The 19,557-nt window shown below is 45.7% G+C and overlaps 2 protein-coding genes across 7 annotated transcripts; both read left to right on the forward strand.

The window, feature by feature from the left end:
• Positions 1-8: 8 nt before the first annotated feature.
• On the forward strand, positions 9-16,561 carry Zgpat (zinc finger CCCH-type and G-patch domain containing). 5 transcript variants are annotated; one of them, XM_087651228.1, is made up of 7 exons: positions 9-43; positions 262-857; positions 14,122-14,255; positions 14,490-14,645; positions 15,365-15,484; positions 15,570-15,975; positions 16,171-16,561. In XM_087651228.1, the coding sequence occupies exons 2-7, from the start codon at positions 289-291 to the stop codon at positions 16,307-16,309; spliced, it is 1,524 nt and encodes a 507-aa protein (XP_087507354.1). In that variant the 5' UTR covers positions 9-43; positions 262-288; the 3' UTR covers positions 16,310-16,561.
• On the forward strand, positions 16,171-19,308 carry Lime1 (Lck interacting transmembrane adaptor 1). Of its 2 annotated transcripts, XM_087653517.1 has the most exons (6): positions 16,171-17,142; positions 17,900-18,020; positions 18,193-18,250; positions 18,322-18,409; positions 18,507-18,868; positions 18,965-19,308. In XM_087653517.1, the coding sequence occupies exons 2-6, from the start codon at positions 17,923-17,925 to the stop codon at positions 19,166-19,168; spliced, it is 810 nt and encodes a 269-aa protein (XP_087509643.1). In that variant the 5' UTR covers positions 16,171-17,142; positions 17,900-17,922; the 3' UTR covers positions 19,169-19,308.
• Positions 19,309-19,557: the final 249 nt, after the last annotated feature.

Consider the following 19,557-nt stretch of genomic DNA (forward strand, 5'->3'; position numbering starts at 1 on the left):
GCAGCATCGGCTCTCCGGCGGAAGTGCCAGCGGAGGGCGGAAGGTTAGCGCGTGAGCTTTGCTGGGGAAGCCGGAAACCCTTCTAGACTGCGACCGCAGTCAGGAGGTGGGGTTGCGGACGGCAGAGGACGGGGGCGGGTTAAGTGCAGGTCCCCTCGGCAGAGCCTGGGTCCTCCTCAGCCTTTCTAGCGGTTTGGGGGGGGGCGGCGTTGCACTTAGCCCTTCTTACTGCTCTTCCTTCAGAGCTTGTCTGCCTTAAAGGTTCCGAAACCAGCCTTCTGGGTCAGGATGGACGAGGACAACCTAGAGACTGCCCTGCAGACCTACCGGGCCCAGCTTCAGCAAGTAGAGCTGGCGCTCGGTGCTGGCCTAGACGCTTCTGAGCAGGCGGACCTGCGCCAGCTGCAGGGCGATCTAAAAGAATTGATCGAGCTCACCGAGGCCAGCCTGTTGTCGGTCAGGAAGAGCAAGCTGCTATCTACAGTGGACCAGGAGCACCAAGAAGATGCTGAGTACTTGGCTTTCCAGAAGGCTATAGCGGAGGAAGCACCCGTTGACCCCGGCAATGACTCGAAGACGGTCCCTGGGAGCGAGGTGCAGCCGACACCCACCTCCTCTGCACTGGAGGAAGAGGAAGAGGACCCAGATCTGGAGGATCTGAGCGGTGCTAAAGTGAATGCCCCCTACTACAGCGCGTGGGGCACGCTAGAGTATCACAACGCCATGGTTGTTGGCGCCGAAGAGGCGGAGGATGGTTCTGCGTGCGTTCGGGTACTCTACCTATACCCTACCCACAAGTCCCTGAAGCCCTGCCCGTTCTTCCTGGAGGGAAAATGCCGGTTCAAGGAGAACTGCAGGTAAAACCCTCTGCTACTAGCAATGTGGGACACGTAGTCAGGACCACCGCTGTGGCCTGCCGCCACAACTTTTTCTGCACCCTGCAGAGTTGATAATGAAGAGTCCGAGCTTCAGGTGACTGACAGGCTTTTACAGAAGTGTTCTTCGTTTGTCTACTTAGATTTTCTTGCATAAATCAAAAAGTTTGAAAGGGCTATTGTTGAAAGGATAGGGCAACCCATCATCAATATTATTCTCCAAGGTAAAACGTTTTTTGCTTTGAGATGGCAATGTAACCTCGGCTGTTCTTCAATTCCTGATCCTTCAGCAATTGTGCTAGATCCCGAATGCCTTCAACTTCCAAATGCTAGGATTACAGGTGGAGGCCACCACCACTTTTACTGGGCTACATCTTCAGCTTGGAACCTTTTTTTTTTTTTTTTTTTTTTTGACTATGATGAGGTGGAACTAGGGCCTCCAGCACACCAGGCAGTCAGCTACTCTACACCTCAGTCCTACCCTCAGCTATGGGGAGCGTTTATATATAGTCTTACAGAACATTCAAACACATAACCTCTTGCTACTTTGCCTTTCCCCCTTGTGCTACCTTTGGCAAGTCACATCTTTTTCTCTCACCCTCAAATACTTCAGAATGTAGCTAAATAATAATTACTAAAACCTACCTATGTCTTTTTTTTTTAAAAAAAAAAAAGATTTACTTGTTATATATAAGTGCACAGACACACCAGAAGAGGACACCAGATCCCATTACAGATGGTTGTGAGCCACCATGTAGTGGCTGGGATTTGAACTCAGGACCTCTGGAAGAGCAGTCAGTGCTCTTAACTTAACCAGAGTTATTTCTCCAGCCCCTATGTCTTTTTTTAACTCAATAATCCAGAGTAACTCTAGTGCTTTGAATTTATTTTAGGCCACTGAAATAAAAACAGATTTGTTCTACTATAATAGTAGTTAGTAGTGATCTAAAATTAGTTTCACTTGGCCAAAGGCAGGATTTTAAGCAGGGCTAGATCCTTGGAAGTCTGAGGGTAGAATCCAGAATCCATTTCTTTGTCCTTTTTTTTTTTTAATTATTATTATTTTATTTTGACTTATTTATTTTTTTTACCTTTTTAATGTTTTTCTCCAAGGATCCATAGGTTTCTTTTGTTTTGTTTTGGTTTGGTGCAGGGTCTCTGTGTAGTCCTGGCTGTCTTGGACTACATATAGCTATGAAGACCTGACTGGCCTTGAACTCACTACCCAAAGGCTGATATTAAAGGTTTGCACCATGGCCCGGCTATTTTTGGCCGGCTATTTTTGGCTTTTTTGAGACAAAGTTTCTATAGTAGTCCTGGTGGCTGTCCTGGAACTTACTTTATAAACCAGGCTAGCCTGGAACTAACAGAGAGCCACCTGCTTCTGCCCTCTGAGTGCTGTGATTAAAGGCAAGCACTACCATTTCTGGCTAAGATAAATTTTTAGTTATGTGTATTTGTGTGTGAGTGCATGCGTATGTGTGTGTGTAGGGGGGTGGGGGGGTGTGTACCTACACAATCTTCTAGCCTGAGAAAACTAGAAGAAGGTGTTAACCACTGAGCCGTCTCTCCAACCTCCAGAGACCAACTGTATTCCTTGGTTTGTGGCCTCCTCACATCGCTTTAGGCTCTTATTCCCACGTTACATCTGTACTCTGCACATCTTATTTCTTTACTTTGTCTTTAAAATGAGGTCTCATGTAGCTCAGGCTGGCCACACACAGCCATTTCTATATACCCAAGGATGACTTTGAACTCTTGGTCTTCTTGACTTCACCTTCAAGGGCCAGAATTGTAAGCAAGTGCTACCTATCTTGGCTGTGCACATCTTTTTGTTGTATTTCATGGTAGACCGGACATGTCCTTGCCCAATCTTCCTTTGCTAGCAGATAGGTGCATAAGTGATCTGTGTGCCCAGCAGGTTTACTTTATTTGTGTATGGACAGGGTCTCTCTGTTGTGCAGCCCTGGCTGACTAGAGATGAGTTTGCCTCTGTCTCTGGAGTGCTGGGATTAAAAGAGTGCTGTTGTTGTAAAATTAAATTAAAAACTGTCTTTTACCCCCCACTAGATCCAGCACCGCATTGCCCCAAGATCTGCTAGATATCTTGCCTGAAACACACATCCCAACTCTGGCGGCCCCCCTGCAGCCACACACTCTCCGAAACTCAATTTTCTTTGATCCAATTGATAAGATATAATTGCCCACCTAAACATACAAAGCCTTAAGAACATTCATAACAACCTGTAAAGGTACAGTGTGGATCTTAATGTCAACTTCCATGTTGTCTCTCCAAGGCTACTCTGCTGTCTCCTCCCCTTCCCTCAAACTTGTCTTCCAAGTGCAAGGATGGGATTAAAGGCATGTGCCACTGCTCCCTGATTTGATGGATCCTATTCCATTATAATTCTAATTGTCATTAAGCTGCAAATTCCCCCAATTTGGGTCTGTGGGGTTTCTTCAGTTGGCTTTCTTACCCTGATCTGAGCCAGCTGACCCTGACTGCCTCCTTACTGTCATTTCCTGCCCCAAATGTATTAGTAGCTCTGGTTTCTCTTCACATAGGGGATGTTTGAGACCCCAGTACAGGTGCCATGTTGCTGACTATCATTAGCCAAACATTGTTTTGAGGTCTTTTCTGGGGGCAGAGATAGCATATGTTGGTGACGTGTATATTTATGTATAATGTACATATGAAATCATACAGCTATATATTTTTAATGACTACCTTGTTTTTACTCAGCTTCTTCTTGGGTCACATGTTTCCTTTTCCATCATAGGTGTTTGCTGTTTTTTTTTTTTTTTTTTTTTTTTTAAGCCTTTATCCGTATGTGTAAATTGCCTGCATGTCTGTCAGTGCACCATATGCATGCAGTGCCCCTGAAAGCCAGGTTTCCCGGGACTGGGGTTACAGACAGTTGTGAGCTGTCATGTGGGTACTGGGACTTGAACCCCGGTCCTCTGAAAGAGCAACCAGTGAGTGTTCCTAACCACTGAGTCATCTCTCCAGCCCCAGGATCTGGAAGCACAGGAGACAGTTTCCAAGTGTGTGTGTGTGTGTGTGTGTGTGTGTGTGTGTGTGTGTGTATGCATGTATGCATGTATGTATGTATGTATGTATGTATGTATGTATGTATGTATGTATGTAGTGTCTGCAGAGGCCAGAAGAGGGCACTGGATACCCTGCAATTGGAATTACCGGCAGTCCTGAGCTGCCTGATGTGGGCACTGAGAATGGTAGTAGTTGTGGTGCTGCTGCTGCTGCTGCTGCTGCTGTTCCTCTTTCTGTTGAGTCATCCCTCCAGCTACCTCCTTCTCACATACTTTCTCATCTTATCCCTCTGTACGCTGAGGACACTCAGAATGAAAGCAAACACACAAATAAGCAAACACACAAATACTAGTAATATTTCTGACTGATGACTGTCAGAAATCTTTTCATAACTCACGTTTTCCTGACAGGATTTACAGTGATGTGAGGTCTCCTTTGTGGGAGCTTGTGGTCTTTATCTCAGCTGAGTACTGAGTCTTGTGGACACTGTTAGTCTGAATGTTAGGGTTCGAGGCATTTTGTTTCTCTGAGGCATGTTTTCTAGGAGGCTCCTCGGGATGGCTTATGTATGCCATGCTTTTTTATTTAAAAAGCATGGTGTGTGTTGGGGGTCAAATCCAGGGCCTTGCATGCAAGGCAATTATTGTATCACTGAGCTATCCTGAGCCTTTTTTAATGTTCTTATATTTGAAGGTTTTGAATGGGCATGACGACATGGGCCTTTAATCTCTGCCCTTGGAAGGCAGAGACAGATGGATATCTATGAGTTCAAGGCCATCTGAGTTCCAGGCTAGCCAGGACTACACAGTGATACTTTTGTTTTTTGTTGTTGGTTTTTTTTTTTTTTTCATTTTAGATTTATTTATTTTATTTATATGAGTTCACTGTAGCTGTCTTCAGACACACCAAAATAGGGCATTAGATTCCATTACAGATGGTTGTGAGCTACCATGTAGTTGCTGGGAATTGAACTCAGCACCTCTGTTAGAGCAGTCGGTGCTCTTAACCACTGAGCCATCTCTCCAGCCCCATGATATTTTCTTTTAAAAAAATAAATAAAGTTTAAGAAATTGAAGATCCTCTGAAGCTAGTCATCAAACTTAGGGATGTAGGATTGCTGGCAATAGTTCTACTATTGGGCTATATCCATAGCGCTCCAGGTTGGTTTCAGTGGATGTAAAAATCCACTCTTCTTCCAACAAGGCCACAGCTTATAATGGGCCAAACATTCAAGCACATGAGTCCATGTGGACCATACCTAGTCAAAGCACCACACTGAATTATTTTTTAAAAAGAAGGAGAGGACATGGAATTGGAATGAGGTCATGATGTGGGATGGGGAGTTGGGAGAAACAGATGATGTATATAATCATATTTAATTATATAAATGTATGAAATTCTCACGGGGTAGTAGCAGTGCATGACTCCATAGGCATGCAGATATCTGAGTTTGAGGCCAGCCCGATCTACAGAGTTCCGGGACATCCAGTGTTATGCAGGGAAATCCTATCTCAAAAAACCAAAGGAGTATAAATGTATGAAGTTCTCAATAATTGTTTAAAGGGAAAAAATTCTTTGTTCACATTCCTCTTTCTTTAAATATTAGTAGTTTAGGGGCTAGAGAGATGACTCAGTGGTTGAGTGCCTACTGTTCTTGCAGATGAGCTTAGTTCTGTTCCAAGCATGCTCTTCGGTAGCTCACAACCAACTGCTGCTTTAGTTTCAGGGGATCTGTACCCCTCAGGCCTCCCAGATATCTTCACTTATATATGCACATTTTCCTACACAGACAAGCACATGGACACATAATTAAAGATGGAAACAAATCTTAAAGTTTAGTAGTTCATGGTACACCTTGCTGTGGATCATTTTAAGATGATACTCATGTGCTCTGAGTAGTTTTAAATGCTTTTTTTTCTTTGAGCCAGGGGTCTTAGGCTACCTCAAACTTGCTATGTAGTTAAAGCTGATCTTGAACTACTACTGATCTACTTGCCTCAACTTCCCAAAATGTTATATAGGTATATGCCACTCCATCTGGCTTTCGATGGATTCTTTTAGCTATTACAAATAATGATGCCAACAACATCTGTGGACAGGCATTTGAGTTCTTGATTTTAATTTTTTGGGTTTCATTATCTAAGAGGTATTTTATCCTTAAAAATATAGATAATAATAGTAGTGGAAATCCTGGGCAACCTCTGCCAAGCTTTTTCATAAGTAGTTGTGCTGTTTTTCTTGGCTACAGCAGTGCTCAGGGGTACTGGTTTCTTGTCTACCCAACACTTGTTTGTAATTATTTTGGAAAACAGCTATCTTTCCCAGTTTGAAGAGTGACAGTTGTTGTAATAGGTTTGTTGTTGTTACAGTTTGTTTGTTGTAATAGGTTTGTTATTGTTATAGTTTGCTTGTTGTAATAGGTTTGTTGTTGTTACAGTTTGTTTGTTGTAATAGGTTTGTTGTTGTTACAGTTTGTTTGTTGTAATAGGTTTGTTGTTACAGTTTGTTTGTTGTAATAGGTTTGTTGTTGTTACAGTTTGTTTGTTGTAATCGGTTTGTTGTTGTTACAGTTTGCTTGTTGTAATAGGTTTGTTGTTGTTACAGTTTGTTTGTTGTAATCGGTTTGTTGAGCCATCTCTCCAGCCCTGGGTATTTGTTTTAAGACATTGTCTTACCATGTAACCATGGTAGCTTAGAACTAACTACATAGACCAGGTTAGCCTCACACTCAGAGATCTTTTTGCCTCTCTGCCTGCCAAGGGCTGGGAGTAAGGCATGTGCCACCATACCTGGATCACTGTATTTTGTATTTGCACAGTGTGCTAAGCATATTTTCATAGACCCATTGGCTATAAGTCTTAGTATTTGGGCAGTTAATCAAAAAGATAAAAAACTTTAAGGTCATGGGCTGGAGAGATGGTTCAGCAGTTACCAGACTTCCTACCCTTACAGAAGAACTACATTGGTAGCTGTAAGCTGCCTATATCTCTAGTTTTAGATCTCATGCTCTCTTCTGGCCTCCAAAGACACTTCTACTTACACATTTACCCACATACACACATATGCACAAATACATAGAATTTAAAATAGTAAAGCTTAATAAATATTATTTTGTGAGTTCCAGATCTGGACTAGCAAGATGACTAAATAGGTGAAGTGCTTGCCACACAAGCCTCGCAGCCTGATTTCAATACCTAGAACCTGTGTTCTATGGAGAATTGACCCCACAAAATTGTTTTCTGACCTTTTCTGACCTTTACATGCAAATGCCACAGTGTGCATATGTACACATTATGATAATAATACATTTGAAAATTTTATGGCTCAGAGCCTAAGAACATGAGTTTGAGGCTAACCTGAGCTACATGTGACTCAAAAAATGTTGTTATTGTTATTGTTGTTGTTGTTGTTGTTGTTGTTGTTGACTACCTGTGTATGGTAGAGCATACCAAAATCTTAGAACTTGAGAGACTGAGACCAACATATGTTATATAGTGAGTAATATATTACTTTTAAAGGTGGAGGCAGGAAGATCTTGAATTTAATGCCAACCTGGTGTGTGTGTGTGTGTGTACATGTGTGTACACGCAGTATATTATACATACATAGTACATTACAAAGGTTGGCACAGTAAATACGGGCACATGTGACTCTTCCACAGGACTTGAGTTTGGATGCCAGCACCCATGTCAGGTGGCTCACAATTGCCTGTATCTCCATCTTTAGGGGATCTAAGACCAGTAGCTTCTGTGTATAGCCTTGACTGTCTTCTATAGACCAGGCTGGCCTCATACTCACAGAGATCCGGATTAAAGGCATGTGCCACCACCACCCAACTTTTCTTTTAAATAGTGTTTAACCTTTAATTTTTTAAAAAAGATTTATTTATTTATTATATATAAGTACACTGTCGCTATCTTCAGACATACCAGAAGAGGGATCAGATTTCATTACAGATGGTTGTGAGCCACCATGTGGTTGCTGGGAATTAAACTTAGGACCTCTGGAAGAGCAGTCAGTGCTCTTAACCACTGAGCCATCTCTCTAGACCCAACCTTCTTTAATTTAAAGTAATGAGTACTGAGGAAGGACATTTGCTTTCTTTGCATCTAATTTATCTGTCTGTCTGTGACTACCTGTATTGTTTTTTCTCTTATCAGTTTACTTTTCTGTATATTTTTTCTTTTTTTATTTATTTTTTTACATATATGGGTGTTTTGCCTGCATGTATATCTGTGTACCACTTCTGTGCCTGCTGCCCACAGATCCTAGAAAAAAAAAATCAGATCCCTTGGAACGCAAGCTAAAGACAATTGTGTGCAGGAATTTGAACTCAGATCCTCTGCAAGAACAGCTAGTACTCTTAACTACTGAGCATCTCTCCCGCCTCTTTATTTCCTTAATAGTTACTCTATTATATCATTACTATCTTAAATGCCAATATAGTTTGGATCAATGCCAATTTAGCTTCAATAATAGAAAAACACTCTGATCCTGTGCAGATCCACTTCTGTATATTATCACTATCAGAAGTTACATCTTTGGGGCTGGAGACATAGCACAGTTGATACAGTGCTTCCCTGGCATGCATGAGACCCTAGGTTCTATCCCTAGGGCTATATAATCCTGATGAGGTGGCACATGCTTGTAATCCCTGCACATGGGTGTATGGGTGTGTGCCTGTACCCACACCCTCAGAGTTCAGAGAGAACATCAGATGTCCTCCATCACTCTGCCTTTTCTCTGGAGCTGATTTTTTTCACACCTGGACTGGCCAGCAAACCCCAGTCATCTTTCTGTCTTTCTCCCCTTGGAGCTGAAATTACAGGTGGATGTCAGCTTGTTACATGGGTGTTGGGATCCAAACTTTGGTCTTCATGTTCATGCAACATGTGTTCTCAACCACTAAGCCATCTCTCCAGCCCTCAGATATTATTTCTGCTCCTATCTCTGTTCTCCAGAAACTCCCATTGTGCATGTGTTAGTTTCCATAATTCCCCTGGGTTCTGTTTCTTTTCCTTTCTAGTCTTTTCTTTTTTAAGATTTATTTATTATATATAAGTACACTGTCACCATCTTCAGAAGCATCAGAAGAGGGCATCGGATCCCATTACAGATGGTTGTGAGCCACCATGTTGTCACTGGGACTTGAACTCAGGACCCCTGGAAGAGCAGTCAGTGCTCTTAACCACTGAGGCATCTCACCATCCCCCTTTTCCTAGTCCTCATATTGGATATATACTTCTGCCCTGTTTTCAAGTTCAGTTTCTACTGACCAGCTCTTCTGGAGAACTTTTCATTTCAGTTAATATACATTTTAGCTCCAGAATTTATTTCTATTTAATTCATTTTTATAATCTTTCTCACTAGGATGGGTGATACTGAGAATTCAAGGTCTGTGCATGCTAGATAGAGGTGCACCACTGAACTATTGCAGCTCCCTATCACAAATGATTTTATACTGGTTTTAGAAAGCCAGTCCCTCTTCCCAACATACACACATGCACTTTATGCTGGGTCAAATACCACACTTGCTAGACAAGTGCTTCAGCTTCTGAACTACATTGCCACCTGTGGTTTCTAGTCATAAGCTGTATGTCCAGTTGCTATTTTCTTATATATAAAGAACATCCTGGGCTGGAGAGATGGCTCAGTGGTTAGGAGCACTGACTGCTCTTCCAGAGGTCCTGAGTTCAATTCTCAGCAACCACATGGTGGCTCACAACCATCTGTAATGGGATCCGATGCCCTCTTCTGGTCTGTCTGAAAACAACTACAGTGTACCAACATAAAATAAATAAATAATTTTAAAAAAAAGAACATCCCTCTCCCTTTTGCTACTTTTAAGGTTTTTTGTCTTTGGCTTTTCTTACCAGTCTATGTCCTGTCTAGATGTGATTTTTTTTTTTTAATGTGTATTCCACTGGGGCTTCAATAAACGCAGTGCTTTGAATGAGAATGACTGCCATTGGCTCATATATTGTTCATGCTTAGTTTCCAGTTGATGAACTATTTGGAAAGGATTAGGTATGGTGTTGTTGGAGGAGGTGTGTCCCTGGGGGTAGGTCTTGAGGTTTCAAAACCTGCCTATGGATTGGAACATAAAGCTCTCAGTTACCATTCCAGCGCCATGCCTGTCTGCTTTCTCCCATGATAGTGGACTAACCCTCTGAAACATCCCTAGTAAAATGCTTTCTCCTTGTGTTTCCTATACTGTCCTATAGCTGGAACGATAGCTAGGACAGTAAGCTTCTTGGATTTGTAGACTCGTGTTTAGCTTTACCAGATATGAGTGATTTTGTTTGCTTGGTTGGTTGGTTTTTCAAGGCAAGGTTTCTCTTTGTAGCCCTGGCTGTCCTGGAACTCGCTCTGTAGACTAGGATGGCCTCAAACTCAGAGATCTGCCTGTCTCTGCCTCTGTCTCCAGAGTACAGGGATTAGTGCACTCCCATGCCCCACATGAGTGGATTCTTCTGTTGTTGTTGTTGTTGTTGTTGTTGTTGTTGTTGTTGTTGTTTTATTTTATATGAGTACACTGTAGCTGTCAGACACACCAGAAGAGGGCATCGGATCCCATCACAGATGGCTGTATGTGGTTGCTGGGAATTGAACTCAGGACCTCTAGAAGAGCAGTTACTGTTCTTAACTGCTGAGTTATCTCTCCACCTGAGGTGTTTTGTTTTGTTTTGTTAACCCCTTCTTGTCGAATATTTTTCTTGTTCCTCTCATCTTTAGAAGTTCCATTTGTCCATTTGTTTGTGTGCCTGAGGCCATACAGGGCCCTGAGACTGTGTCCATAACATTTTAATTTTAGGAGAATTTTAGCTTCACAGTAAAATTGATTGGAAGATACCAAGATTTCCCACTATCTCTCTGCTTCCCCAGACATAGCACATCACCCATCCCTGTTATCCCACACACAAGAGTAGTTAGATTTATTGTGATCTGTGATCCAAAACCAACACAGTGTCAGTAAAAAAGGCCCATTTCATTGGGGCTACCAGCTTACTGTGTAACATCTGTGGGTTGTCAATCTGTAGATGACCCACCTTGCAGTGACATGCAGAAGAGCTTCAGTGTCCTGACATTGTTCCTCCTTTTGTTCTCTCTTTTTTTATATGATGTGTTTTCCCTCAAAATTGGGGGTGAGGAGGTTGTGGCAAGAGTTCTCTGTGTACTGTTCACTGTCATGGAACTCACTCTGTAGACCAGAAAACCACCTGCCTCTGCCTCCCAAGTGCTGGGATTAAAGGTATATACTGCCACTCCCTGGCCTCAAAATTTTAAATATATTTTATTTCAGTGTATGTGCGTCATGTGCATGTGGGCGGGGGTCTTTAGGTCCTCTGCAACTTGAGCCATGAGCTGTTTATGTAGGTGTAGGGAACTGAACCCAGGTCCTCTGCAACAGCAGTTAAATGTTCTAAACCACTGAGCCATCTCTCTAGCCCAGTGTGCTGTCTTTCCTACTCCTTAAACTAGTGATATTTTTCTTTTTTTTTTAAGATTTATTCATTTATTATATATAAGTACACTGCAGCTGTCTTCAGACACACCAGAAGAGGGCAACAGATCTCTTTACAGATAGTTGTGAGCCACCCTGTGGTTGCTGGGAATTGAACTCAGGACCTCTGGAAGAGCAGTCGGGGCTCTTAACTACTGAGCCATCTCTCCAGCCTGTGATATTTTTCTTTTAGGGACTACAGCTTTCCATTTTGAGATCTCATTTTGATATAGTTTTCACTTTAAAATATTATTCTCAATTTCTTTAGTCATTCTTTGAGCATACTTATGGATCTGCTTTGAAGTCTGGACTCAGCCTCTGGACCAATTCAAGTTCCAAGGAATCCAATACCCTCTTCTGGCCTCCGAGGGTACTACACACATATGGTGTGCATATAGACAAGCAAACACTTGCATATAAATTAAAGGTAAATGAAACTTTAAAATGAAAAAAAGTAGCCAAATCTTTGTAAATACGGTTACTTCCTTAAAATCCTTTCTTAGAAGCACTTGTTGGGTAAAAGAAAAAGTATACTTACTGGCAGAGCATCCTCTTCCAAATAATCCAAGTCTGAACATTCCAAAGCCTAAAACTCTTTTAAGAACTGTGCATGTGCAGAGTAGAGGAGGACGTTGGTTCGTCTCTGTTGCTGCTTCCATATTCCCTCAAGGCAGGGAGCATTCCAGGCATTCAGGTTTATATCCAGCTTTTTATGTGGGTACTGGACATTAGAACCTGAGAGTCTTCACATTTGCTCACAACCAACACTGAGCCAACTTTCTAGTCCCCCAAATCCAGAACTTTTTGAGCATTAATATGATACCAATAATATTTTTTGTAATACAAATTGGAAATCTCTCTGATCCCAAGCAGATTTTGTTGTTGTTTTTGTGTATGGGTGTTTTGCCTGCATGCACGTCTATGTACCATTTTCACGCCTGGTACCTGCAGACTCCAGAAGACGTCACATATCTGGAATTGAAATTGCAGATGACTGTGAGCCACCATGTGGTGCTGAAAGAGCAGTTGGTGTTCTTAATTGCTGAGCCCTCTCTCCAGCCCTGTTTTAAAATACTTATTCACTTAGTATGGGGACATGCAAGGGCCACAGTGAGAGCATGGAAATCAGAGGATAACCTCTGGGATCAGTTCTCTCCTACCTTGTCAGTCCCAGCGACCAAATCCTGGTCATCATGCTTGTTATGTGCCGTTACCTGCTAAGCCTTCTCACCGACCTGCCCAAGAATTTTACTAGGGAACAGTCAACCTATGTCAATTTTAAGTCTTCTAACATTTCTAAAAATACTTCCAGGAAGGATTGGGATGGGGGGAGTGAAGTGTAGAATATTTAATCAGATTTTGCCTGTGTGTTCCTGTCTTCCTTTTGGTCCTCAGTTCTCAGCAGAGCAGGACTTTCTAGCTAGTCTTTACTGTGCATCGTGGGTACAGTCTCACAGCTGTCGATGCGGTTGGCTGTGTGTCTAAGCTGGTGTAAGAAGGAGCTTCCTGAGATCCTGGCCTGAGGGTGTGGGAGCAGAGGCTGCAGGTGTGAACCTATGAGAAGTTCTGACCTTTTCTCTGTTCCATCTCCCTTTTTCCTTACCCACTGATTACTGCTTAGGAAGATACCCTAGCTATCCAAGAGTGAGTCCTCTCAGCTGGTCTTCTGGGTTAAAACAACTTCCTGCTGAAATGGTGGCATATAGTGGCGGTTGCTGGTTAGCATTTTCATGCCTTTATTTGGCAAAGTTCATGGCTGCAGTCTTATTGTCACATTTCCTCTTGATTTCTGTCAGACTTGGTTTTGGTTTTAATTTTATAGGTGCACTGATGTGTAAAAGACACAGCACCATTATTGTAACTAGTTTTTGTTTTGATTTTTGAGAAAGGGTCTCTATAGCCCAGACTGGCCTCAAACTCATGATCACTCTGCCTTAACCTCCAAGTTCCCCTGCCCAGGAAGACTCAATGTATTCCAACTGCTAACACATCTGCCTTGAATATTAGTGTCTAGAGCATCAACAGAGATGATGAGCTGTAGTCACAGGCTCTCTGCCACATTGTCACCCTCACCTAAAAAGCTGAGTAGAAACACAAGCCGTTTCCCCAAAGAGGCCCTGTGTATTGTGTATCCTAAGAGAAAAAACTCCAGAGTGTGCGTGTGTGTGTGTGTGTGTGTGTGTGTGTGTGTGTGTGCGTGTGTGTGTGTGTGCGTGTGTGTGTGTGTGTGTGCGCGTGTGTGTGTGTGTGCGTGTGTGTGTGTGTGTTGAAAGTATATGTATGTTTTTGAGTACATTATGCATTTATGCATTTAGTGTATATACATGTGTGTCTTATGAGGGTATATGTTAATATGTGGTATATTCTGTGCATTTATATGTATGTGTATAGAGATTGTACATATGGATATGCAGATGTGTATGCTCATAAATATCTAAGTATATGTATATGCATGAGAGAATATGAGAATATCTATATATTCACATATGAGTAAATATGTGTTTGTGCTTGTATATGTACATAAATGCATAGGTATGAACGTGTAGCTGTTTTTGCTGGTGTGCCTGTCTTGATTTCTTGAATATCACTCCATTACAGGCAGTGCCCTAGTGATGACCTTTGTCCTCTTGGCCTTACTTGATCCTGGTGGGCCATGTCTAAGCTACTGTCTTCTGTGGTTGAATCTATAGGTTTTCCCATGGCCAGTTGGTATCTGTGGATGAGCTGCGTCCCTTCCAGGATCCAGACTTAAGCTTACTACAGACTGGCTCTGCATGTCTGGCCAAGCACCAGGATGGCCTTTGGCACCCAGCACGGATCACTGGTGAGACTGCCGACAAGGACCTACCTGATGAGACCCTTTTCAAAACACCCTTTTTGTTCTTCATACAGCCATTCTCCACCTCCTCAGGGTTGGGCTCTGGGACTTCACCTAGGCCCAAAAGGAGCAGGTCTGCCTTTGTCCCAAGCCCCTTCCCTTCCTGTTTCCCACTTCGCTCCTAACTGGTTGCTTAACCTGTAAAAACTGCTGACCTACACCTTGTCTCTGTCACCCTAGATGTGGACAATGGCTACTATACTGTTAAGTTTGACTCGTTGCTGCTGAAAGAGGCTGTGGTGGAGGGGGACAGCATCCTGCCTCCTCTACGCACTGAGGCTACAGATTCATCTGACTCAGACACTGGTGATGCAAGTGACTCCAGCTATGCCAGAGGTATGGCAAAAATCAGCGCCTACAAGCCAGGGTGTTGAGGGAATAGAGCAGATTGGTGAAAATTACCCAGATAGCTGCAGAACAAATGATGTGGTAAGTCTGACTTGGCACAGTAATGTACAGGAGAGGACCTGAGGGACCAGGGAGTGTGTGATGACCTGGGTAGGACCCAAGGCCTAGCTTTTGCCTTTAAGAAATAGACACAGCAATTGCATGCCTCAGTCAATGTTCCGTGAAGCAAGGTGGCAGCACACTGTACAGAGAAGGGAATGCTGTTGCTAGAGCTGCCAAGAAGTCACAGGAAGGAACTGAGTGTAGGGGGTAGGAAAGGGTAGCTTCTTCAGATGACTTCCCAGATTTAGAGCTTAGGTGTTTGGTGGGAAGGGCAGAAGAGATCTTAGCAAAGGGAAGATGTTTCCAGGTGAAATAGAGATTTCAGGAAATGAACCAGTAGGTAACATATACTCTTCCTGAGGGGTTGGTTAGGATAAAGACAGGAAGATGTTCCTAGGAACCTGTGGTGTGAACTGGTAGTTTCCGGGCTCTTCTCCGTGGTGGCAGATGTAAGCTAAAGTGAAGTTGGTCATACAACAGCTGTCTCTAAAGGCAGTCGCCACACACATAGTGCACACAGCATGCTTGGGAACTAGAGGAGACCACCGTCTAGGAGATCTGGCCCAACCCAGGAACTGAGTCCTGGACCCCTCTGTCTCCTGCAGTGGTGGAAGCAAACACAGTGGACACTGGGACCTGCAGTTCTGCCTTTGCTGGCTGGGAGGTACACACACGGGGCATTGGCTCCAAACTCCTCGTCAAGATGGGCTATGAGTTTGGCAAGGGTAAGTGCTTGCTGCCCTGAGATGAGAGGGAGGCCTCAACCCAGCTCAAGAGTCCAGCAGGTAGCACAGCCCCTGTCTTTCCCAGGTTTGGGCCGGCATGCAGAAGGCCGGGTGGAGCCCATCCATGCTGTAGTGTTGCCTAGAGGGAAATCACTGGACCAGTGCGCAGAGATACTGCAGAAGAAGACAAAGCAAGGCCAGACTGGTGCCAGCAGGCCTCCAAGATGTCGGAGGAGGAGTAGTAGACCTGAGGGCCGCCCACCCCCTCGGAATGTGTTTGACTTTTTGAATGAAAAACTGCAAAGCCAGGTTCCTGGGACCCCAGATGCTGGAGTGGATACCCCAGAGAGAAGGAACAAAGACATGTATCATGCCAGCAAGAGTGCCAAGCAGGCTTTGAGCCTGCAGCTCTTCCAGACTGAGGAGAAGATAGAGCGGACCCAGCGGGACATCCGGGGCATCCAGGAGGCCCTAACCCGCAACACTGGCCGGTATGTGTGGGATCCAGCTGAGGCAATATGGGCTCCAGTGGCTGTGCCCAGAGGATACCTGCTAAGGGTCACCTGACCTGAGTAGCAGCTGAGTCTGAGGTGGTCTGGATATTGGAGGGTGGGCATTGGCTACAGCAGCTGGGGGCTTGGTACTGGGGAGCCAGGAGGCAATGCTGACCAGCAGGCTCTCCCTAGGCATGGTATGGCGACAGCCCATCTGCAGGAGAAGCTGGAGGGAGCCCAGCGGCAGCTGGGTCAGCTGCGTGCTCAGGAGGCCGACCTACAGAGGAAACAGCGGAAGGCAGACACTCACAGGAAGATGACGGAGTTCTAGTGGCCCTGCCTGGGACTCAGCTCCCAACTGCCTTGGCAGAAAGACAGCTGTCGCCCTGACGCCTCAACAGCACTGAGAAGAGGAGCCAGCCCCTTCCTAGGACATCCCTTATTTAGCCTTTTCAGCCTAAAGTGTGAACACTGCTGAGTAGAGATGGGACATCAGGGCTGATTTTGAACTTATCTGCCCACCAAGCCCACCTACCAGTGTTTTGGGGTATCTCCTTAGGACATTAAAGTGATTTCATCATAACTCTCTCAGTGGAGACTCAGCTGGCTTCAGGATCTCTGGGGACAAAGGGATCTGTGTAGGTCCTGACAACAGATAGGTGGGCTGTGGGAGTCCCAAATGAGGCCACTGCCTCTGTCTAGGGTCCAAGAATCCAAGAGAAAAGCACTCTCCTTTTTATCCCTTCCTTGACCAAGTGGTAAGAACAGAACTCACGAACAGGCAGGGTGTGTGAGATGGAAACACCTTAGGGATCCTATCAGGAAAGCAGGCAGACCTGACTCCAGGGGGTTTGGGGTTCATTTCTGGTTTTCGGCTGCCATGGATAATCCATCCAGTTGACCTGCTTTGTTCACCTCACTAATGGGTGTCTGCCTCATTGGGGTAGAGGGGACCGTGCTTGTCTCTGTGATAATTGCCTTTGTGCAAGTTGCCATGATGAGGCGTGAGGCGAGCAGAGGCTGTGGGAGCAGCTGCGCAGGAGCTGTGTGGCTGCTGGGAGGTGCTGAGAAACACAGGAAGTGAGGTGAGGCGTCACCAGCAGCCCACAAAGACCTTCCTGGCTGCCCTAGACAGGGCCAAGCAGCAAACCCCCGGTGGCCTTGGTAAGTGCTCCCCCATCCTCTATCCTGGGCCAGTCCCCAACCTCTCCATGCCCTGGGGTCTGGGAGGGTTAGTCCCTGCCTGGCTAGGCCTTTGATAACTTGGCTGTAGCCAAGTTAGTCAGCTTGGGCCCACTCTGTATAAGAAGCCTATACTCCAGGCCTGGACAGGCAGGCCCTCACCCTGATTTTATTCACCCTGAACTCATGGGCAAGACCCTAATCAGCTCTACTAAGGGCAACTCCAGGAAAGGCAGGAACCCTGGGAAGGGAAGAGTGGGGTGGGAGTACATGGCCCTCATAGCAGCTCCCCTGTTCATTGACCCCCAACTGCTTAACTTGCGTTGTGAGTAATCTAGGAACAGTGCTTGACACAAGGGGTCACTCCTTGGGCATTGGTGGCCAGAGGTGAGATCTGTGGTCTGTGGCTCAACGTCAGTGATGTCAGAGACTTCCCCAGGTGATGGGCTTGAGCTAGAGATACAGCTTTGTTCAGTGAGGTCATAACTCCTGGCCGTGCTCCTGCATCTCCACTCCTGATAACTAAAGGGGTAGGCAGAGCCCTTCTCACTAGGATCCTTAGCTAGAGAAGGAAGGTGGGTCCCCAGGGCAGGGCAAAAATGCAAGGCTGGGGGTTTCCGGTGTGCTGAGTCAACCAGGGAGAAGGAACCCACTGCTGGGCCAGATCTGCAAGTAGGCTGCAGCTGTACACTGGTCCCACAGCCAGCCAGCCCCCAGTGCTCATCTCTTCTGTCCCCAGGTCTCCCTTCCCTGCTTGACAGGATGAGGCCACCAGTGCCTTCAGCCCCACTAGCTCTCTGGGTCCTGGGCTGCTTCTCCCTGCTCCTTTGGCTATGGGCACTGTGCACAGCCTGCCACAGGTATGTGCCTGGGATTCTGTCTGCCTTTACCCTGCGTGGCTCAGAGCCAGAAGTCACAACAGAGAAGTCCATAGGATGGCTCTCCATGTGCTTCCACACTGAGCCTGGGCCATCATCTGACCACCTCTGCGCCTTCCTCTGCCTACTAGACTAACAGCACTCTTGCCCCCAGGAAGAGAGCTCAGAGGCAGCAAACTGGGCTGCAGGGCAGTTTGATGCCAGTGGAAGTGGTGAGTGCCAGACTGTCCCTGGGGCTGGGGTGAAGACAGCAGGGGATCAACCAGCATTCCTTGCCCCCCAGCCACTGCTGAGACAGGCCCACCTCTGCTCCCTCAGCAAGTCTGACACCAGACTGCATGAGCTGCACCGAGGCCAACGCTCCACCATAGGTGAGTTCCTGGGAACCATAAGTGTAGGGCTGGTGGCTTCAGTCTCCTACCACTAGGGCTAGCCCCACAGTGACTGCTGCCTTGACTTCACTCCTAGCCCCACGGCCTGCTAGCATGGATCTTCTGCATCCACGCTGGCTAGAGTTATCCAGGGGCAGCACCAGGTCTCAGGTACCCAACTCTGCCTTCCCACCACGGCAACTGCCCAGGGCCCCTCCTGCTGCCCCTGCAACTCCGCCTTCTACTAGCCCTGAGGCCACTTACTCCAATGTGGGGCTGGCTGCAATTCCCAGGGCCAGCCTGGCTGCTAGCCCTGTGGTGTGGCCTGGAAGACAGCTGACCATTAGCTGTACCAGGCTTGGTCCTGGGGCCGAGTATGCCTGCATCCAGAAGCACAAAGGGACAGAGCAGGGCTGCCAAGAATCACAACAGAAGGCTAAGGTGACCCCAGCTACTCAGGTAACGTCAGCCTGGGAAGGGCAGGGTAGATGGGACTGAGCCCATCCTTGGTGAGGACAATGCTGAACCCTCCTTGGGTTTGCCTCTTCTCTCTAGATGGATGTCTTATACTCTAGGGTCTGCAAGCCTAAAAGAAGAGACCCAAGACCTGACACAGACCAGCTGAACCTCCAGGATGGGAGAACAATTCTGGCCCTTGGGAATGATGTGAAATATGAGGCTATCACTCTCAGGGGCCAGGATATGAAGCAAGGAACCTTAGAAAATGTATATGAAAGCATCAAGGAGATGGGCCTCTGAGCAGCTGAGCCCTCACCTCCTGTCTGCTTCTGCTTCAGGAGGGTTTGATGTGCAGGTCCTTCTGTGTCCTTCACCTCCACAGCTGACAGCACAAAGCTCAGGTCCAGTCCTTGTGGCCTAATTAAATCTCTGTTCAGTAAGATTGGCTCTCAGTTGCTTTTTTTTTTTTTAAAGCTGGGAAGGTTGGAGTGGGAGTTTTCTGAAAGGGTTAGATGTCCCCTTCTAGTCTTTGGTTTTGATCCTTGGGCTCTGAGGCTATGGCCTGGTCGTTAGACTCAGAATTCTGTCAGTAGGCCCCGAGGGTATGGAACAACAGGACCAGTTGGAAGAGTGGGATCTGGACCCTCAGATCCTCCTTAAACCTCTGTCACCAGCCCTTGAAGTTACAT

This window comes from Rattus norvegicus, chromosome 3 (assembly GCF_021556685.1).
Source record: "Rattus norvegicus strain SHRSP/BbbUtx chromosome 3, alternate assembly SHRSP_T2T, whole genome shotgun sequence".
NCBI classification, from domain to species: Eukaryota; Metazoa; Chordata; class Mammalia; order Rodentia; family Muridae; genus Rattus; species Rattus norvegicus.

What these genes read in the sequence shown, in the direction of transcription:
- Zgpat (XM_087651228.1), top strand. Translation starts at nt 289, where the DNA reads ATGGACGAGGACAACCTAGAGACTGCCCTGCAGACCTACCGGGCCCAG. An exon ending in CGGTTCAAGGAGAACTGCAG is followed by an intron (nt 858 to 14,121) that starts GTAAAACCCTCT and finishes TTGAATCTATAG; the next exon opens with GTTTTCCCATGGCCAGTTGG. An exon ending in GGGCTATGAGTTTGGCAAGG is followed by an intron (nt 15,485 to 15,569) that starts GTAAGTGCTTGC and finishes TGTCTTTCCCAG; the next exon opens with GTTTGGGCCGGCATGCAGAA.
- Lime1 (XM_087653517.1), top strand. Translation starts at nt 17,923, where the DNA reads ATGAGGCCACCAGTGCCTTCAGCCCCACTAGCTCTCTGGGTCCTGGGC. An exon ending in GTTTGATGCCAGTGGAAGTG is followed by an intron (nt 18,251 to 18,321) that starts GTGAGTGCCAGA and finishes CTTGCCCCCCAG; the next exon opens with CCACTGCTGAGACAGGCCCA. An exon ending in AGGCCAACGCTCCACCATAG is followed by an intron (nt 18,410 to 18,506) that starts GTGAGTTCCTGG and finishes CTTCACTCCTAG; the next exon opens with CCCCACGGCCTGCTAGCATG.